We start from the raw sequence: 15979 nt of genomic DNA, 5'->3' as shown, positions 1-15979 counted from the left end.
GCATCCAGTGGGGGCCAGGATTTACCATCACCTTCCTCACTGGAAGTCTAGAACAACAGACAAGTGGGTTTTGCAAATCATCCAGAAGAGCTACTCATTCCCTTTCTGGAAACCCCTCCACCCATTTATGACCGGCTGACAGAGGATCGCCACTTGCTCCATCAAAAAGTGTTGGCTTGTTTGGCCTTGGGAGCCATCGTGAGGGTGCCGGCATAAGAAGCAGGTCATGATTGCTGTTCCTGCTACTTTCTGGAGCCAAAAAAACGACAGAGGCTTTCTTCATAACCTTGAACTGCACCTTCCTATCTTCTTCTTGAAAAAAGAGAGTTCCAAGTTGCTCTCCTTGGCTCGGGTCCTTGATGCCCCGAGGAATGGATGGTAGCGTGTGACGTTCAGGATCCATATTTCCACATCTCCATCCAGCCTAACTACAGGCGCTATTGGTGATTCACAGGGGACCAAGAGCACTTTCAGTTTGCCGTGTTCCTCTTTGACCTTAGCGACCCTCGGATGTTCACAAAAGTGATGGTGGTTGCAACAGATCTGTGGCAGTCAGGAGTTCCAGTCTTACCCTCCTTTGAATGTCTCTTTAAGGTGGGCTGGCCCCAGTCAGCTGTCTCCCACTTGCCGACCTGTATTCACTGTGGCTGACTATCAACATGCTGGAGTCCTAACTAGCTCCCTTTCATTGGGGCCTTTCTGGCACAGTGCAGTTTCGAGCCTATCCACTCATAAAGCGAGTCCAGGATATTCATTCTATGATACGGATGTTTCAGCCTAGATTTCGGTGAGTCTGACTCTGAGGCTGTTAGACCTTATGGCTTCCTACATGCTTCTTGTGAAGTAAATAAGTTGGCATATGAGAGCTTTGCAATGGACCCTGACATTCCAGTGAGCATAACATCCGGGGGAATTTCGGACCTAGTTAGGATCTCGGTGAACTGCAAAAAGACCTGGCTGACAAACTGTGATTGGGTCAGTAGCAGACTCCTCTTCTCTCCCCTACCAGAACTGACTGTAGTGACAGATGTGTCACAGTTGTATGATGGTACAACACATGCCTGAACCACGCGGTCTCAACCATGAACACGCCTTTACCATGTATGCCTTTACCACGCAATTACATGGTAAAAACATGTGGTAAAGGGACATGTGTGGAAAGGATCACACCCCTGCCCTCTGGAAACTGTCCCTTTTCCCTGTCCGAGCCCTAGAAATTGACCCCACTACCTAAAAACAATCGCGACCCCAGCCCCCTGAGCCATAAAAACGGTTCCCTGCACCTGTAAATTAACCTGACCCCCCACCCCTGAAAACTCTCTCCTTCCCTGTGCCTCTAAAAACTGCCCTCACGCCCTAAAAACTGACCCCTACCACTGTAAATTTCTCCGACCCAGTCCCCTCCCTGAAACCTAAAACTGACCCGCCCTTCTCTGCCACGCCCTGATTCCTAAAAACTACACTGACACCAGCCCCCACCATGAGCCCTAAAAACTGACCCCTGCCCCTGAAAACTGCCCTAAAACCCTGCTCTATAATCAACCCAGACCCCCCACAGCCCTGAAAACTACCCTACCCCAAAAAACTACCCCATGTCCCAAAACCCAGCCCCACTTACCTGACCACGTCCTCTCCCGATCCTTCCTATCCCGCCCGCCCATTCCAGCATCTACACCGCACACTGCCTTAACCATGCATATGTGTGGTTAAAGCATATGCGTGGTTAAGGCAAGCATAGTTCGGCTTGTGGGGAAATGGCACTTGTGGCTCAGCCCGCGTTGTTAATGCCGTTTCCCATGTGTCACTTCTGAGCTTGGCGGCCATCTGGGAGATCAGAGGGCTCTGGTCTCCCACGAAGTCTGGGCTTTACATCAACTTGTTGGTGCTCTGGGGATCCAGTTGGCATTGAAAACCTTTCTTTGTTTCATTAAGGGAGGGCTTGTGGAGGTGTTCACTGTAAAAACCACCACTATGTGGTACTGCAACAAACAGGGCGTGGTGCGTTTGTGAACCTTCCTGGTGGTTCTACACCTTGTGGACTCTCTGAACCCCAGAGCAGATGAACTCAGCTGTCGATACCTAGTTTATCATAAATGGCCTCTCCATTTGGAGGTGGTGGAAAAGGCCTCTTTTAAGAGTGGGGAGTGCCTTGATTAGATCTTTTTTCCACCACCAAAAATGCTTAATATCTACTATTCTGCGTGCTGGAATTTCCAAGGCGGTTCTTGCTCAGGAACAACCGGACCCCCAGTCATTCTTGTGGCCTGGATTAGACACAGAGAGTCCAGTGTCCCGAACTGAACACCTGAGCATGCCCATTGGTCCTCTATACAGGCTACTTTTTCAGAAGATCTACTGTTGTAGCAGCAAGGCAGGGTCCTGCACCCAAACCTGTGCACACTCTGCCTTCATGCTTGGAGATTGAGCAGCTACAGTTGACAGCTTTATTTTTCTGGCAGCTAGGCATCCCTCCACCAAGAACATATACATCGTTGGGATAAGTTCATGGCATGGGTTGCGTTCAAGGATATCTTTGTTCTGTGCCCTTATCCCAAGTTCTTTAGTTTGTTCTTTCTCAGGGCCAGCAGGGGTCTGATCTGGGCACTGATCAACTCGTTGTGGTGCGTGTTGGTGCTAAGAAAGGTAAGGCCATTCAGAAGTGTACCATCTCGCTGGATAGTAATCTGCATCAAGATCTGCTATCCACGGGCTAAAAAGCAACCCCCTGAGGTCTTATGTGCTCATTCTACCTGATCCAAGGATGTGATCACTGCTTTAGCTCGTGGACTCCCTGTCATGCACATCTGTCAAAACCAAGCGATATTTGCCTATGCCTCCTATTTCCGAATTAAACACTGAATGGTTAAGGATAAACAAAACTTTATTAGTTTACCCTGACATTGATTTATGTCTTTTGATTATCACTTGGTTGTAGAAAGTTTTTTTCTTACACAAACAAAACAAAGATCGCCTTCAACTTCATGTCTGGCCATATACAATATTGAAAAACAGTTTGGGCATATATACAGTGCGAAAAATCAACAGTAAACATGTAAGAAATGCATCACTAATGGATACGTGGTTATGACATGGACAAATAAGTCATGGACATTGTGAAAAACAAATTATGAACAATGAAACAATCACAATCAACAATACAAAACTTGGGAGAAAGAAGAGAATTTTTCAAAATGAAAACCCAAGACCTGAAATAGAATAAATCATTATAGTTCAGGAAACATTGCCCATTTTTGCACCAGTAACGTTAGCATAATTGTCTGAGAAGGAAAAAATGCTGATGCGTTTCGAATCCCGTTACATGGTTTACAGGATTCTCATCAGGGCAGTTTGATTCAGGTCCATGGGAACTATTTATGAAAAGAAAAAAAGGCATTGTTTTAGAAAACGGGTTCCTCTAGCCTAATAAGTCGCTGCGAATGTGCGCATCCTTAGATGCGACATACCTTGTATTGTTCTTGCCCAAGGTTGCTCTTGTTTTAGGGGTTCGTCTATGCCGTGGATTTTGAACTGCAACAGAATGAGATTTGGTTAAGTGCCTCAGTCAGGCGGGCAGTGCTTACCTAAGTCGCTATGCGCGGCATGAAATTGGTGGTTACCTTTGCTTCTCTTGGTCCAACATTGGAATTGGTCCTGTTCGCTGACCCGTGAGGTCAATGACGGACACCTACAACCAGAGTGTGCCGTGCTGGAGTGAGACCGACGAGTGGTGATAAGCGCAGAGTTCCACGGTAAGCCCCAACCCCTTGACACTGTGACTCTAGTCACCGCGCCAAAAGCAACCAACCAGCTGAGTGATCTCTCCTTTCCTCCTTGCCCCCCCCCAGAACTCGAAGACAGAAATCAATCAAACACCGGAGAAAATTTCCCGCCCCGACAGAACCGTTCACAAGTAAGTTTCCACTCCCCGTGTACACATTGACCTCACGGGTCAGCGAACAGGACCAATTCCAATGTCTCGTAAATTGTTTTACAGAGATGTCACCAGGTCAACACACAGACACATCCCCGAGCCACGGCACACTAGCCGTTGGACCAAGAGAAGCAAAGGTAACCACCAATTTCATGCCGCGCATAGCGACTTAGGTAAGCACTCCCCGCCTGACTGAGGCACTTACCCAAATCTCATTCTGTTGCAGTTCAAAATCCACGGCATAGACGAACCCCTAAAACAAGAGCAACCTTGGGCAAGAACAATACAAGGTATGTCGCATCTAAGGATGCGCACATTCGCAGCGACTTATTAGGCTAGAGGACCCCGTTTTCTAAAACAATCCCTTTTTTTCTTTTCATAAATAGTTCCCATGGACCCGAATCAAACTGCCCTGATGAGAATCCTGTAAACCATGTAACGGGATTCGAAACGCGTCGGCATTTTTTCCTTCTCAGACAATTATGCTAACGTTACTGGTGCAAAAATGGGCAATGTTTCCTGAACTATAATGATTTATTCTATTTCAGGTCTTGGGTTTTCATTTTGAAAAATTCTCTTCTTTCTCCCAAGTTTTGTATTGTTGATTGTGATTGTGAAAAACAAATTATGAACAATGAAACAATGTCCATGACTTATTTGTCCGTCATAACCACGTATCCATTAGTGATGCATTTCTTACATGTTTACTGTTGATGTTTCGCACTGTATATATGCACAAACTGTTTTGCAATATTGTATATGGCCAGACATGAAGTTGAAGGCGATCTTTGTTTTGTTTGTGTAAGAAAAAAACTTTTTCTACAACCAAGTGATAATCAAAAGACATAAATCAATGTCAGGGTAAACTAATAAAGTTTTGTTTATCCTTAACCATTCAGTGTTTAATTCGGAAATAGGAGGCATAGGCAAATATCCCTTGGTTTATACAATTGTGGCCCTGCCTACCCTCCTTCCCACTGGGCCCATCCACCCTTGTGTTTTTGAATGCACATCTGTCAGGCAGAAATGTGGGCACCTTTGCACATGCTTACCAAATACTGCAATCTGGGTGGTCAAGTCTGTCATGAGTCACTTTGCCCATTCAGTCCTGCAGGACTTTTGTGTTTTTAATGTGTCGCTGGCCCACCTCTGAGAAGGGAATGTAAGGAATCTGCAGCTAGAAGTCTCTATCAGATGAACAAGTTACTTACCTTCGGTAATGCCTTATCTGGTAAAGACTCCATCTAGACACAGATTCCTTACCAATCCATCTGTCTTTCAAGCTCTGCAAGCTGATTTCATAGTGACCCTTCTAAAGGCCTTATCAGGGAAACCCCAGTGCATCAGCTTTCTTAGTAGCTCTGTGTTTCTGGCATGAAAAGTCGAGAATAGAAACTGACATCAGCGAGCTCGGGTGGCCCCTATATAAGCATCTTACAAGTCACTTCTGGTGCGGAAACCGTTGACTCAAAGCCAAACGCCACCTATTGGCGCATAGAGGTACTGCTCAGAAATTTCTGGATCCAGCCTGACACCGATATCTGCCTGTGACAGGTACCACATGATTTAAAGCCTGTTGGATTCTTAGGTGAAATCTCGAACACACCTGCAGATGAAATCTCAATAAATGCTTCAATAAAAGTCAAAGAAAAAGTCAGTAAAATAATAACTTGGGGTAGCTCTCTCCGGATATGTGCGCTTTTGGCACAGAAAGAAAAGAAACTTACATCAGTGATCTGGGGTGGCTAATAGGTATTGTGCAAGTCACTTCCGGTTCACCCGACGCAGAGCCGAAAGACACCACCTGCCAGTAGGGGTAATGCCCAAAGATTTCAAGATCCAGTCTAATGCCTGGAAAATATTTTAAGGTAAGGAACCTGCACCAGATAGTCTCTACCAGCTAAGGCGTTACTGAAGGTAAGTAACTTATTCTTTTACTAACTAATATTTGAGAGCATATAAATATCACTGATATAGAAATAGCGTAAGAACCAGATGCTAATATTCTACTGTAATTTTGTGATAATTGCATATTATATGTCTGAATTAGGTTTACATACTTAATGACATAGTTAATACTTGGAGGACGAAAATATGATTATTTTCTTCTACGATGATGCACACTATTCATACTTATAGAACATGATTTCATAGCACATGTACTGCAGAACGGTCTAGGAGCTGTTTTGGTATTCTGAGTAAAGTGTATATGCTTGATAAACTCAAAACGAGATATGAGCATTTGAGCTCTAATTGTGGTATACAAATACTTAATGTGGGAGGTCTGTGGCAGGCATAGTCACCTGTTTCCCAAGTATGAATGTTAATAAATATATATTTGTTGCTGCCAGGGGGCAACTGCAGAGTAATATTCTCATCCTGCAATTCCGATGCTCTTGGGTGCTTCAGATATTAAATAGTTTTCTGAATTTGTTTCTGTGATAAAGATATGAATATCTTCTAAGTGATTCATTAAACAGTAGTGGTTTGGAAAGACATCAGTGTGGTCTAATTTCACTAATCAACATTGTCATCATGCACTTCAGTTCTAAAGTTGTAATAATATTGCCTCCTTTTGTTGGTTCTGGTGTGAGTTGTGACTGGTGCTTTTGTACTCTTTTCTTTATCTTTATTTATATTTTTTTTTTCAGGACTTGACCTATGTTCGTAGGGTTCCTACAGTGCAGCCTTTCATTGGCTCCTCCATGTTTGCACCCTTGAAGGTGCTGCCAAGCCAGTGTCTCCCTCCTTTAAAGATACCTGACCATTGTGTGTATCCACCACCTTGGGCTATCACTTCAAAAATTGAACATCTTCCACTAGCTGTTCCTGCACCTTTCATCAGAGATGGTTATACGTAAGTAAAGGACTTCTTCTTCTAATACAACCAGAGCTACAGCGCAATCAATTCTAAACAGGCACATAAAGAGCCACACATTTTCCAATCTTTCACATAATCTGGGACTTCCTGGTTTTCCTTACCAACCCCAATCCTAACTCCTCCCCAGCTCAGCATGTCTCATTACCGTCCACTTGATGCTCTGTCTGATTAGCCATCCCCAAGTTTTCTGCAGCATCCTCCCATCCTCAAGACAGCTCATTTCCCACCGGACTGTTCCCTTTCAGTGTGGCCTGATTACAACTCACTGTGACTACTTAGTCTATCTCTTGCCGGACCGCTACCTATGTTTCATTGTGTTACACACTTATCTGATCTACTGGTGGGTTAACCTGGCATAACAATTTACAGAACTTCCCATACAGTGCACTCCTAATTGATCATACCCCCCACTTCCCAATTTACAGAACGTGCTGCAAATGACTTCGTCTTGCCTCCCTCCCAGTCTATTCAATTGGTTTTCCTTCTTAACAGTATTTAGGCATATACAGACTTGTGGACAGCTTCAGCTTCTAAGTCTGTGTCTGCTGCCACATTTTGATATAACAAATGTGTTTACTGTCCATCACGGAGAGTATTGTCCTGAACCATCAACTCAAGGTCTGTGTTATGTATGTTTTATTTCTAATGTCTAAATAAATGTTTAAATCATTGTTAAAGTAGAATAATCCTATTCTCCAGGAGCAGCCCACCTGCAATTCATAGTTATGATTTTTTGGAGCCTATAGTTTGTTCAAAATATTTCAGTATTTTAAAAATGATAAACTGCCTCGCCTATCCTGAGGCTTTAGCTTTTAATGCCTAGGTTTCTGATTCAACAGTTAGTCAAGCTGGATTCTTGTCTACACAATAAGAATGTCTCAGCAGTCCTTTTGACTTCTTAAAACCTAGAGCAGAGGAAACATTTGTTTTTGGTTATTAAACATATCTACTTTAAAATGTGTAGATGTAGTCTACTGTGGGCCACCTAGACCATCAGTGAGACACTATTACAGATTTCTCACTGGTGGGAGGCCCACATACGTCCCCTTCAGATACAGTGAACAGTGTCTCAGAAATGGGCATCCTACCAGGAGTCTAGAGCTGTGAATTTAGGTCTGGGATTCCTAATCTGATCGACACAAAACAACAATGTTGCATTATATGAACAACCTGGGTGAAAAACCTTGAAACCATGTAGCGATAGGTATAGTTTTGCAAATAGCAGCAAGCAATTTTAAGAAATCTATGATTGGTTGTTACATGATCGCGTGCCCCATACTTCAGTCTGCGACCAGCGATTCCCAAAAATAGGTCCGGTTGTCACTGTAGTTGCCCAAATGTTTCTTTTTGCAACTAGCAACTAGAAACTCTTGACTGACTTTTCTACTGTAGATAAAGCAACTCTAAATCCTTTTCCTCACTTTGAACGGTCTAACCCACTAAAACCCATAATTCAGTTTTGCCTACCTTTGGTGAAATCAATCAAAAAACGTTATTACAACCCAAATCTGGCTCTCCGCTTGATCCAGTCCCTCCTCATATCCTTCTCTTAGCTGCACAAGAAGTAGAATCCGCGCTCTGATATATATATATACAGCTCCTCCTTTAGCTTCAACTGTAGACCTGCTTCTGTTCCTTGAGTCAGTAGGCTACTCTCGATGCTGGTTTTTGTGGCACTCCAAATATTCAGGTAAGCAGGCAAAGCATAGGAAGACGAAGCGAGTCTTGCTCCTTTGAGCCATTCCCACCACCCTGATGAAGCACTTGGGCAGTGCCAACAATCATGTTCCTGCTTCCTAAATCGGCTGACTTCTGAGTCTATTCCGCAGCTGGTTCCGGCACAACCCAAGTTTATTGGGCCTTCAGGCATTCCAGATCAAAGAGTTCTGCTTAGCTATGCTCTGGCTCTTCTGTTCTTTATCAACTCCCTCGGGCTTCAATTCGTGGCCCACAGAGGCCTACCACCTGAAACCGGCAGGTTCGCTCTCAGATCCAGCTTGACCCTCTGAGCAGCTTCTGTCCTCCGCCCCAGTGCCGATATTGCCTGCGTCACCAAAACCCACTCCGGTCCCACGTTAGTCTATGCTGATTCAGACTTTGCCGCCTGAAGAGGGAGCACAATTGTCCTTTCTGGCGCCGACTCAGCGCTGGTTTGAATTTGACCGATTTCACAGCCAAATCTGCCTGAGGTTTCTAAACTCACCTTACCACAAGACAGGCAACACTCTTTACACTCATTAGATTCTCTTTTTGGAACAGACTGTTATAGTGATTATGACCAGGGTGATTAGTTCGCTCAGCCCTATGCCGATGACAATTAGTATGAGGGCTTGCAAGATGTTTGTGGGCTGGAGACTTTACCTGAGTGGGCCCTTTTCTCTCTTTCTGGCCCGGCCAGGGAAGAATCTGCATCCTACTCCACGGTTATGAGTAGGGCGGCTGAAGTTCTTGACCACCAGCTCCCCATTATGGAGCTGAAAACTGCTTGCCGCAAGTCCTGCAGACTGGCCAGACTGCTTTTGAGCCTCTCCTACCTTTTAATGAGGCCATGACAGACACCCTACTATGGACTTGAGATAAGCGTTGTGCCGGCCTTCCTGTAAACGGTACAAAAGGGGGTGGTGATGGACGGAGCATCTGAACCAATAAAACATTCACACCCAGTCAAAAGATCTGGGTTTGATCCATCACCGTTCTTTAGCCCACTCTGCCACCCCAGTTCAGACATGGCTATATGCAAATCAGTCTGACCCTGTGCCTCATGGGAACAGTCCAGCACTAACTGCCAAGCCATACCTTCCCTGGACCGGAAACAAGCTTCCGAGGACCGGTTTCTGGCATTCCAGCCATCTTCAGCCTGGCTTGCTTGAATCCAGTGGCAAAGTGAGCAAGGGACTCACGTCTGAGCATACCCTGCCACACTTATGGTTGCCAAAAGCAGTACAAAAGGGGGTGGTGATGGACGGAGCTTCTGAACCAATCAAACACTCGCACCCAGTCAAAAGATCAGGGTTTAATCCATCGCCGTTCTTTAGCCCACTCTGCCACCCCAGTTCAGACATGGCTATATGCAAATCAGTCTGACCCTGTGCCTCATGGGAACAGTCCAGCCCGATCTGCCAAGCCATGCCTTCCCTGGACCGGAAACAAGCTTAAGAGGACCGGTTTCTGGCATTCCAGCCGGGCTGAAGACGGCTGGAATGCCAGAAACCGGTCCTCGGAAGCTTGTTTCCGGTCCAGGGAATACATGGCTTGGCAGTTCGAGCTGGACTGTTCCCATGAGGCACAGGGTCAGACTGATTTTTATGTAGCCATGTCTGAACTGGGGTGGCAGAGTGGGCTAAAGAACGGTGATGGATTAAACCCTGATCTTTTGACTGGGTGTGAGTGTTTGATTGATTCAGATGCTCCGTCCATCACCACCCCCTTTTGTACCGCTTTTGGCCGCCATAAGTGTGGCAGGGTATGCTCAGACGTGAGTCCCTTGCTTACTTTGCCACTGGATTCAAGCAAGCCGGGCTAAAGATGGCTGGAATGCCAGAAACCGGTGCTCGGAAGCTTGTTTCCGGTCCAGGGAAGACATGGCTTGGCAGTTCGGGCTGGACTGTTCGCATTACTGATTTGCATATAGCCATGTCTGAACTGGGGTGGCAGAGTGGGCTAAAGAACGGTGATGGATTAAACCCTGATCTTTTGACTGGGTGTGAGTGTTTGATTGATTCAGATGCTCCGTCCATCACCACCCCCTTTTGTACCGGCCTTCCTGTAAACGGCAAATTGACAGACTCCATCACCCTGCTCCAAGGGACTTGGCCTTTTTGTTGCTGCACCCTTCTCCTGAAGGCCTTGTGGTGCAGCTAGTTTGGTCTTGCGGACATCTATTTCTTGGGCTGTTACATTAATGCCCTTTGGGACTCTGTGGAGCAAGTCCTAGCAGGTGTTCCTGAACACCTTGACCGTGTTCTGTCGCAGGTTATTCAGAATGGTTGTGATGTGGCCAAGTTCACAATTAGTTGTGGCTTGACCACCACCGATGCCGTTATTCGCAATGCATGGCTTCGATCAACTGACTTGTTGGGTGATGCCCAGTCCTCCCTGATAGTTGATGGCATTCGCCTCTTCAGGAACAAGGCTGATGATGCACTTGAATGGTTCAAGGAGAGTAGGTCTACTACTCATGCTCTGTGCCTTTCTAACCAGCCTCTCAAGTAACAATTTCAGCATTCCTTTCATGGCTTTAAAGGAGGCATTCTTTACCGTCAGCCTGCCCCTCCCCAGTTAGGAACCCCCAGGACACCGCCACTTGCCAATACTCTTTAGTGTACCCTTCCAGGGTCACAGCCACCTGGTGGGAGACAGAATCCACCGCTTCTATCTGAATTGGCAAGTGACCACATCTGATAGGTAGGCCCTTCAGATTATTTGCCAAGTCTACGGCTTTCCCTTATGCTCGCTACTTCCTTATGCCTGAGAAGGACAGAGGTCTTCGGCCTATTTTATACCTGTGCGCTCTAAGTTCTATTTTCCGGTATGAGTAGCTCAAAATGCATACCCAGGCCCAGATCTTGTCTGCTGTAAACCCTGGAGACTGGATGGTAGCATTTGATCTGCAGAACGTCTATTTCCATATTCCCATCCTACCAGGAGCATTATCAGGCCACTGTAGTCCCCTTTGATCTCACAAGTGTCCCTTGGATGTTCACAAAAGTGATGGCAGAGGTGGCAGCACACCGTCAGAGGCCAGGAGTTCCAGTCTTCCCCCTACCTCAACAACTGACTGTTGAGGGCAGACGTGCAAAAGGCACTCATCAACCACCTCCATACTATGGCGAACGTTTTGTTCTCTTTTGGGTTTAACCATGACACGCGCCAAAGTTGCACCTGACTTCTTCTCAAGTGTTTGCCTTAATAGGACCAATTTTGGACAGGTAACGATCCTGATCTTTCATCCTCAGTCCTGGATTTCAGTAAGGTCGACTCTGAGGCTGCTAAAACTGACGGGCTCTTGTAGGCTGCTGGTCAAGCACACCTGGTGGCATATGTGGACACTGCAGTGGGATCTGAAGTCCCAGTGGGCCCAACATAAAGGGGACTTCTCCAACTGTGTTCAGATTTTGCAAAGGAACTGCAGTGGTGGTTGCTGAACTGCGATTTGGTCGACAATAGACACCTCTCCCTGCTCCATCCAGAGCTGACCGTGGTGACCGCTGCATTGATTCTAGGATAGTGGCTGCCATCTGGCAGCAGTGCAGATCAGAGGCATCTGGTCTCCTGAGGAGTCCTCGCTCCCCAACAATCTTCTGGAACAGAGGGCTATCCGCTTGGCACCTATTCTTCCTTCCGTCCAGCAAAGGGAAGCTGGTGCAGGTACACATGGACATCAGTGCCATATTGTACTGCAACAAACAGGGCTCGCTGGGTCACGGACATTAAGCCAGAAGGCCTTGTGCCTATGGAAAATGGTTGACTGCCAAGAAGTCGTCCTGGTGGTGCACTACCTGGCAGGATTTTTTAAAGCCAGGGTGGACAAGCTTAGCCATCATTTCCTAGCAGCTTACGAGTGACACTGACACCCCTTTGTTGCGCAAGGTCTCTTCAGCAAATGGGGAGAACCTTGGCTCAATCTATGGGCCACTGCAAAGAATGCACAGTGTCCACACTTCTTCGTGTTGGAGATTTCAAGACGACTCTTGCTCTGAGACATATTCCTCCTCAAGTGGAATTCGAGACTTCTGTATGCCTTCCCACCGATACCACTACTGCTGAGTTCTCAATAATTGTAGAACAGACTGGATCTAAGTCAATGAAGCAGCTCAGGATTGGGAGCAGAGAGTTTGGTATCAAACTCCTAGGCTTGAGCCTATGTCCACCGACCCGGCTCTTCCCCTGGGAGGACCTGCTGTAGCAGCAACAGGGCTAGGTTTTGCATTAGGCCATCTCAACCTCTACCTTCATGTGTGGAGATTGAGCAGCGACAGTTAACCACCTTCGACCTTCCTCCATAGGTGGTTGATGTCTTCTCAATGAAAAGCATACGCCCCTGTCTTTTGGACAAATTTGTGTTTTGTTGCTGCACTCACCAGGTGGAACCCCTCCAAGCTAAACTGTCTCATATTGTGCTATTTGGTCTGTCCTTCGTCCGGCAAGTCCTTGCCCTGTGCACAGTTTATGGTAAGCTTTCATCCCTCTCTGCCTTCTTACGGTTGCCTGATCAGTCCTCCTTGTTTTAATCACCAGTTGTGATTGATGCGATTTCTTAAAGGACTATGACATGTTTCCCCTTCTCCATTTGTTATGCTCCAATAAGACCTCCATCTTTTCCTTACTTATTTAATGTATACTCTCTTTGAGCTGCTCCTCAGCTGTCCTTTGCGGCTTCTCAACATTAAAATTGTGTTCTTGATTGCCATCACCTCTGCACAGCTTGTGAGTGAGCTTTAGGCTTTGTGTGTTCACCCACCATACCCCACCTTTTTCCCCAATGGGCTGGTTCTGCGCCTAAAGCCGCCTTTCTTCCGAAAGTTGTGACGCTGTTCCACTTCGGTCAAACCATAGCCATCGCCATGCTGGCGGTTTGTGCTCCACCTTTCCAGAGAGACTCCATCGCTTGGACCCTAGAAGAGCCCTCCGTTTCTACATCAATCACACCAAAGACTATCCTGTGGACTATCAGCTCTTTGTCAGGTTCAAAATGAAAAAAAGACCTGGCTGTGCAGAGTTGTACCATCTCCTGCTGGTTCGTGCTCTGCATTACAATCTGCTACGCATTGAATAAGCATCCTCTGGAAGGTTTGTGCACCCATTCCACCAGGGCCAAAGCTGCTACCTTTGTGTTAGCACACGGAGTCCCGGTCCTAGACATCTGTCAGGCAACTATGTGGGCATACCTCCATACATTCACTGATCTCTATTGTCTTTTTGGTCGGGTTAGCCAAGAAGGACATTTTTCCCATTTAGTCCTGCAGGACTTTCTGGTTTGAGACATTTCACAGACCCACCTTCAAATAGGTACTGCTTTGGTATCTATTCAAAAGGTGCAGCTTAAAGTCTCTACCAGAAGAGCACGTTCCCTACCTTTGGTAATGCTTTTTCTGGTAGAGACCCTATCTAGCTGCAGATTCCTCACCTATTCTCCCCATTCTGTGATTGGACTTTACCTCTTAATAAGATCCCAAGTGTAGGAATCTGCAAACTGATATACCAGTTTGCTTTTGGGGCTCTAGGACAGTCTCAAAAACAATTTACGTTAGCACGTGGGAGTGACATATTTTTAGTCCCGGCACGTCACTTTCGGAGTAGAATGGCCTCAGTGTAGATTTGCATGGATCCACCTTCCAGAGTGCAGGGGTACTACGAAAAAAGTTTCCAGGTCCAGTCTGACGCCTGGGGGATATTCCAAACGAGCAATCTGCAGCTAGATAGTGTCTCTACCAGAAAGAGCGGAAACAGCCTTTGGCACGACTCCCTAACAAGGAGTTCCGGAGTCTCGCAAGCCGATCAACAACTCTGCCTTAACCACTCATCTGCGTGGTAAAGGCTCAATCGGTCTTGTGTTCGGGCAGGGTGAAGTTTGGCCTGCGTCGCACAGGAACAGGTAAGAGGGGTTTGTGGTTAGTTTTCAGGGGTGGGTGGGTTTGGGGTAACCTTTCAGGGGGTGGATGGGTTGGGGTTAGTTTTTAGGGGGTATGGGGTTAGTTCTCAGGGGTGAGGGGTTTGAGGTTACTTTTCAGGGGTGGGGGTTTGGGGATAGTTTTGAGGGGGTTGTGTTAATTTTTAGGGGGGGTGGTGTTCGGATTAGGTTTTAAGGGGGTTAGGTGGGATCGGGGTAGTAGTTGGTATGCATTTATTTTACTAGGCATCCTTTACCACAAAAAATCGTGGGAAAGGAATGTGTGGTAAAATAAATTGTGGTTTAGACGCGATCGTGGTAGTGACCTCGTTAGGGTAGTCGTTGTGGAACTCATTGCTCCAATATACAACCAGAAAGAGCGTTACCGAAGGTAAGTAACTTGTTCATCCTCATTAGATTGTTCAGTTTTTTCTCTAACTCCAAAACATTCTCCAAATCAATTTAAAACTGGTCCCAGGAATCCATAAACTGGACAAAGACCACACTTGTTGTTCCTTTTACAGCCGAATATATTTTCTTAACCTTTATGTCAACATCGGTACAAGTCTTTTAGCTGCCAGACTAGCACTACCATTTTCTTTACAGAAAAGATGTGGGGAGAATACTAAAAAGATTTCTCATTTCGGAGAAAATATACAATAAACCCTTAAAAACACCGAACCGTGCTTACTTGACACCAAAATCACCTTTGACTAGGTAAATTAGCATTTCTGACACAGCCCCACAAAATATTTGTATTTAGTCGTAGATTTATGGAATGGATTATGTTCAGTTACAAAACTCCCTCTGCTTCGTTAGGGTCAATGAGGGTTACATACTATTCTGGGGGGAGATGCACAATGATCTGCAAACCAAAAATAAGGGGTCCTCTCGTGATCCAAAAGATTGGCAGCTAATAAAATGAGACGATTGCCCATAATTTTGTTCTTATTTCAGGCATTGCCTTGGCCCCTTCCCCTACCACTGTGCTCAAATATTTCTAGAGAACCATAGACCACTTTGTATGGACAGGGAAGAATTAGACAATGCTGAAAAAAGGGTAGATGGGGTCCCCATCTCCGCCAACTTCTTAAAATGTAGTACCTTGTGGCCTTCTTATGTTACATAGGTGAATGGGTTAAATCCAAATCAGAGAAACATCTGTGCTTTACTGACCTGTTCACTGCATGGACAAATATCGGATAAGTACCAAAATGGGATTAAAAAAATGCAACTAGAAGGGGCTTTATTCCTTGCCGATTATTAGAATCAGAGTAGCTCAGAAGCTGAGTTTCTCAACAGTTATCACCTATTGCGGGCAATTCCAGCTTTACACCTGCGATGGACAACTTTGCCTTTGGTAGATGAAGTCCCAGGCATAGAACAGGGTTGGAGACTTTTTTTTGGCAATGCAGATATTCAACCATTTGAAATGCTTGAGCTGAAATTTTGATTGCAGGAAAGAGAAAACAATATTTCCAGATTAATCAGTATGGCTCGCTCTTGTCTATAAAACCACACGCTGCCAGACTCTTAACAAAATATGAGAAATGGCGCG

The 15979-nt window shown here is 45.8% G+C and overlaps 1 protein-coding gene across 1 annotated transcript in view; it reads left to right on the top strand.

The window, feature by feature from the left end:
* Positions 1 to 15979, top strand: part of MED13L (mediator complex subunit 13L) — a 1083173-nt gene that overhangs the window by 880598 nt on the left and 186596 nt on the right. Inside the window, exon 16 of the mRNA XM_086943260.1 lies at positions 6583 to 6788. Coding sequence (XP_086799386.1) covers positions 6583 to 6788 — 206 coding nt within the window. The remainder of the gene's footprint in view (positions 1 to 6582; positions 6789 to 15979) is intronic.

This window comes from Lissotriton vulgaris, chromosome 11 (assembly GCF_964263255.1).
Source record: "Lissotriton vulgaris chromosome 11, aLisVul1.2, whole genome shotgun sequence".
NCBI lineage: Eukaryota > Metazoa > Chordata > Amphibia > Caudata > Salamandridae > Lissotriton > Lissotriton vulgaris.
The sequence above is the reverse complement of the archived record's forward strand: the minus strand, read 5'-3'. Positions and strand labels throughout refer to the sequence as shown.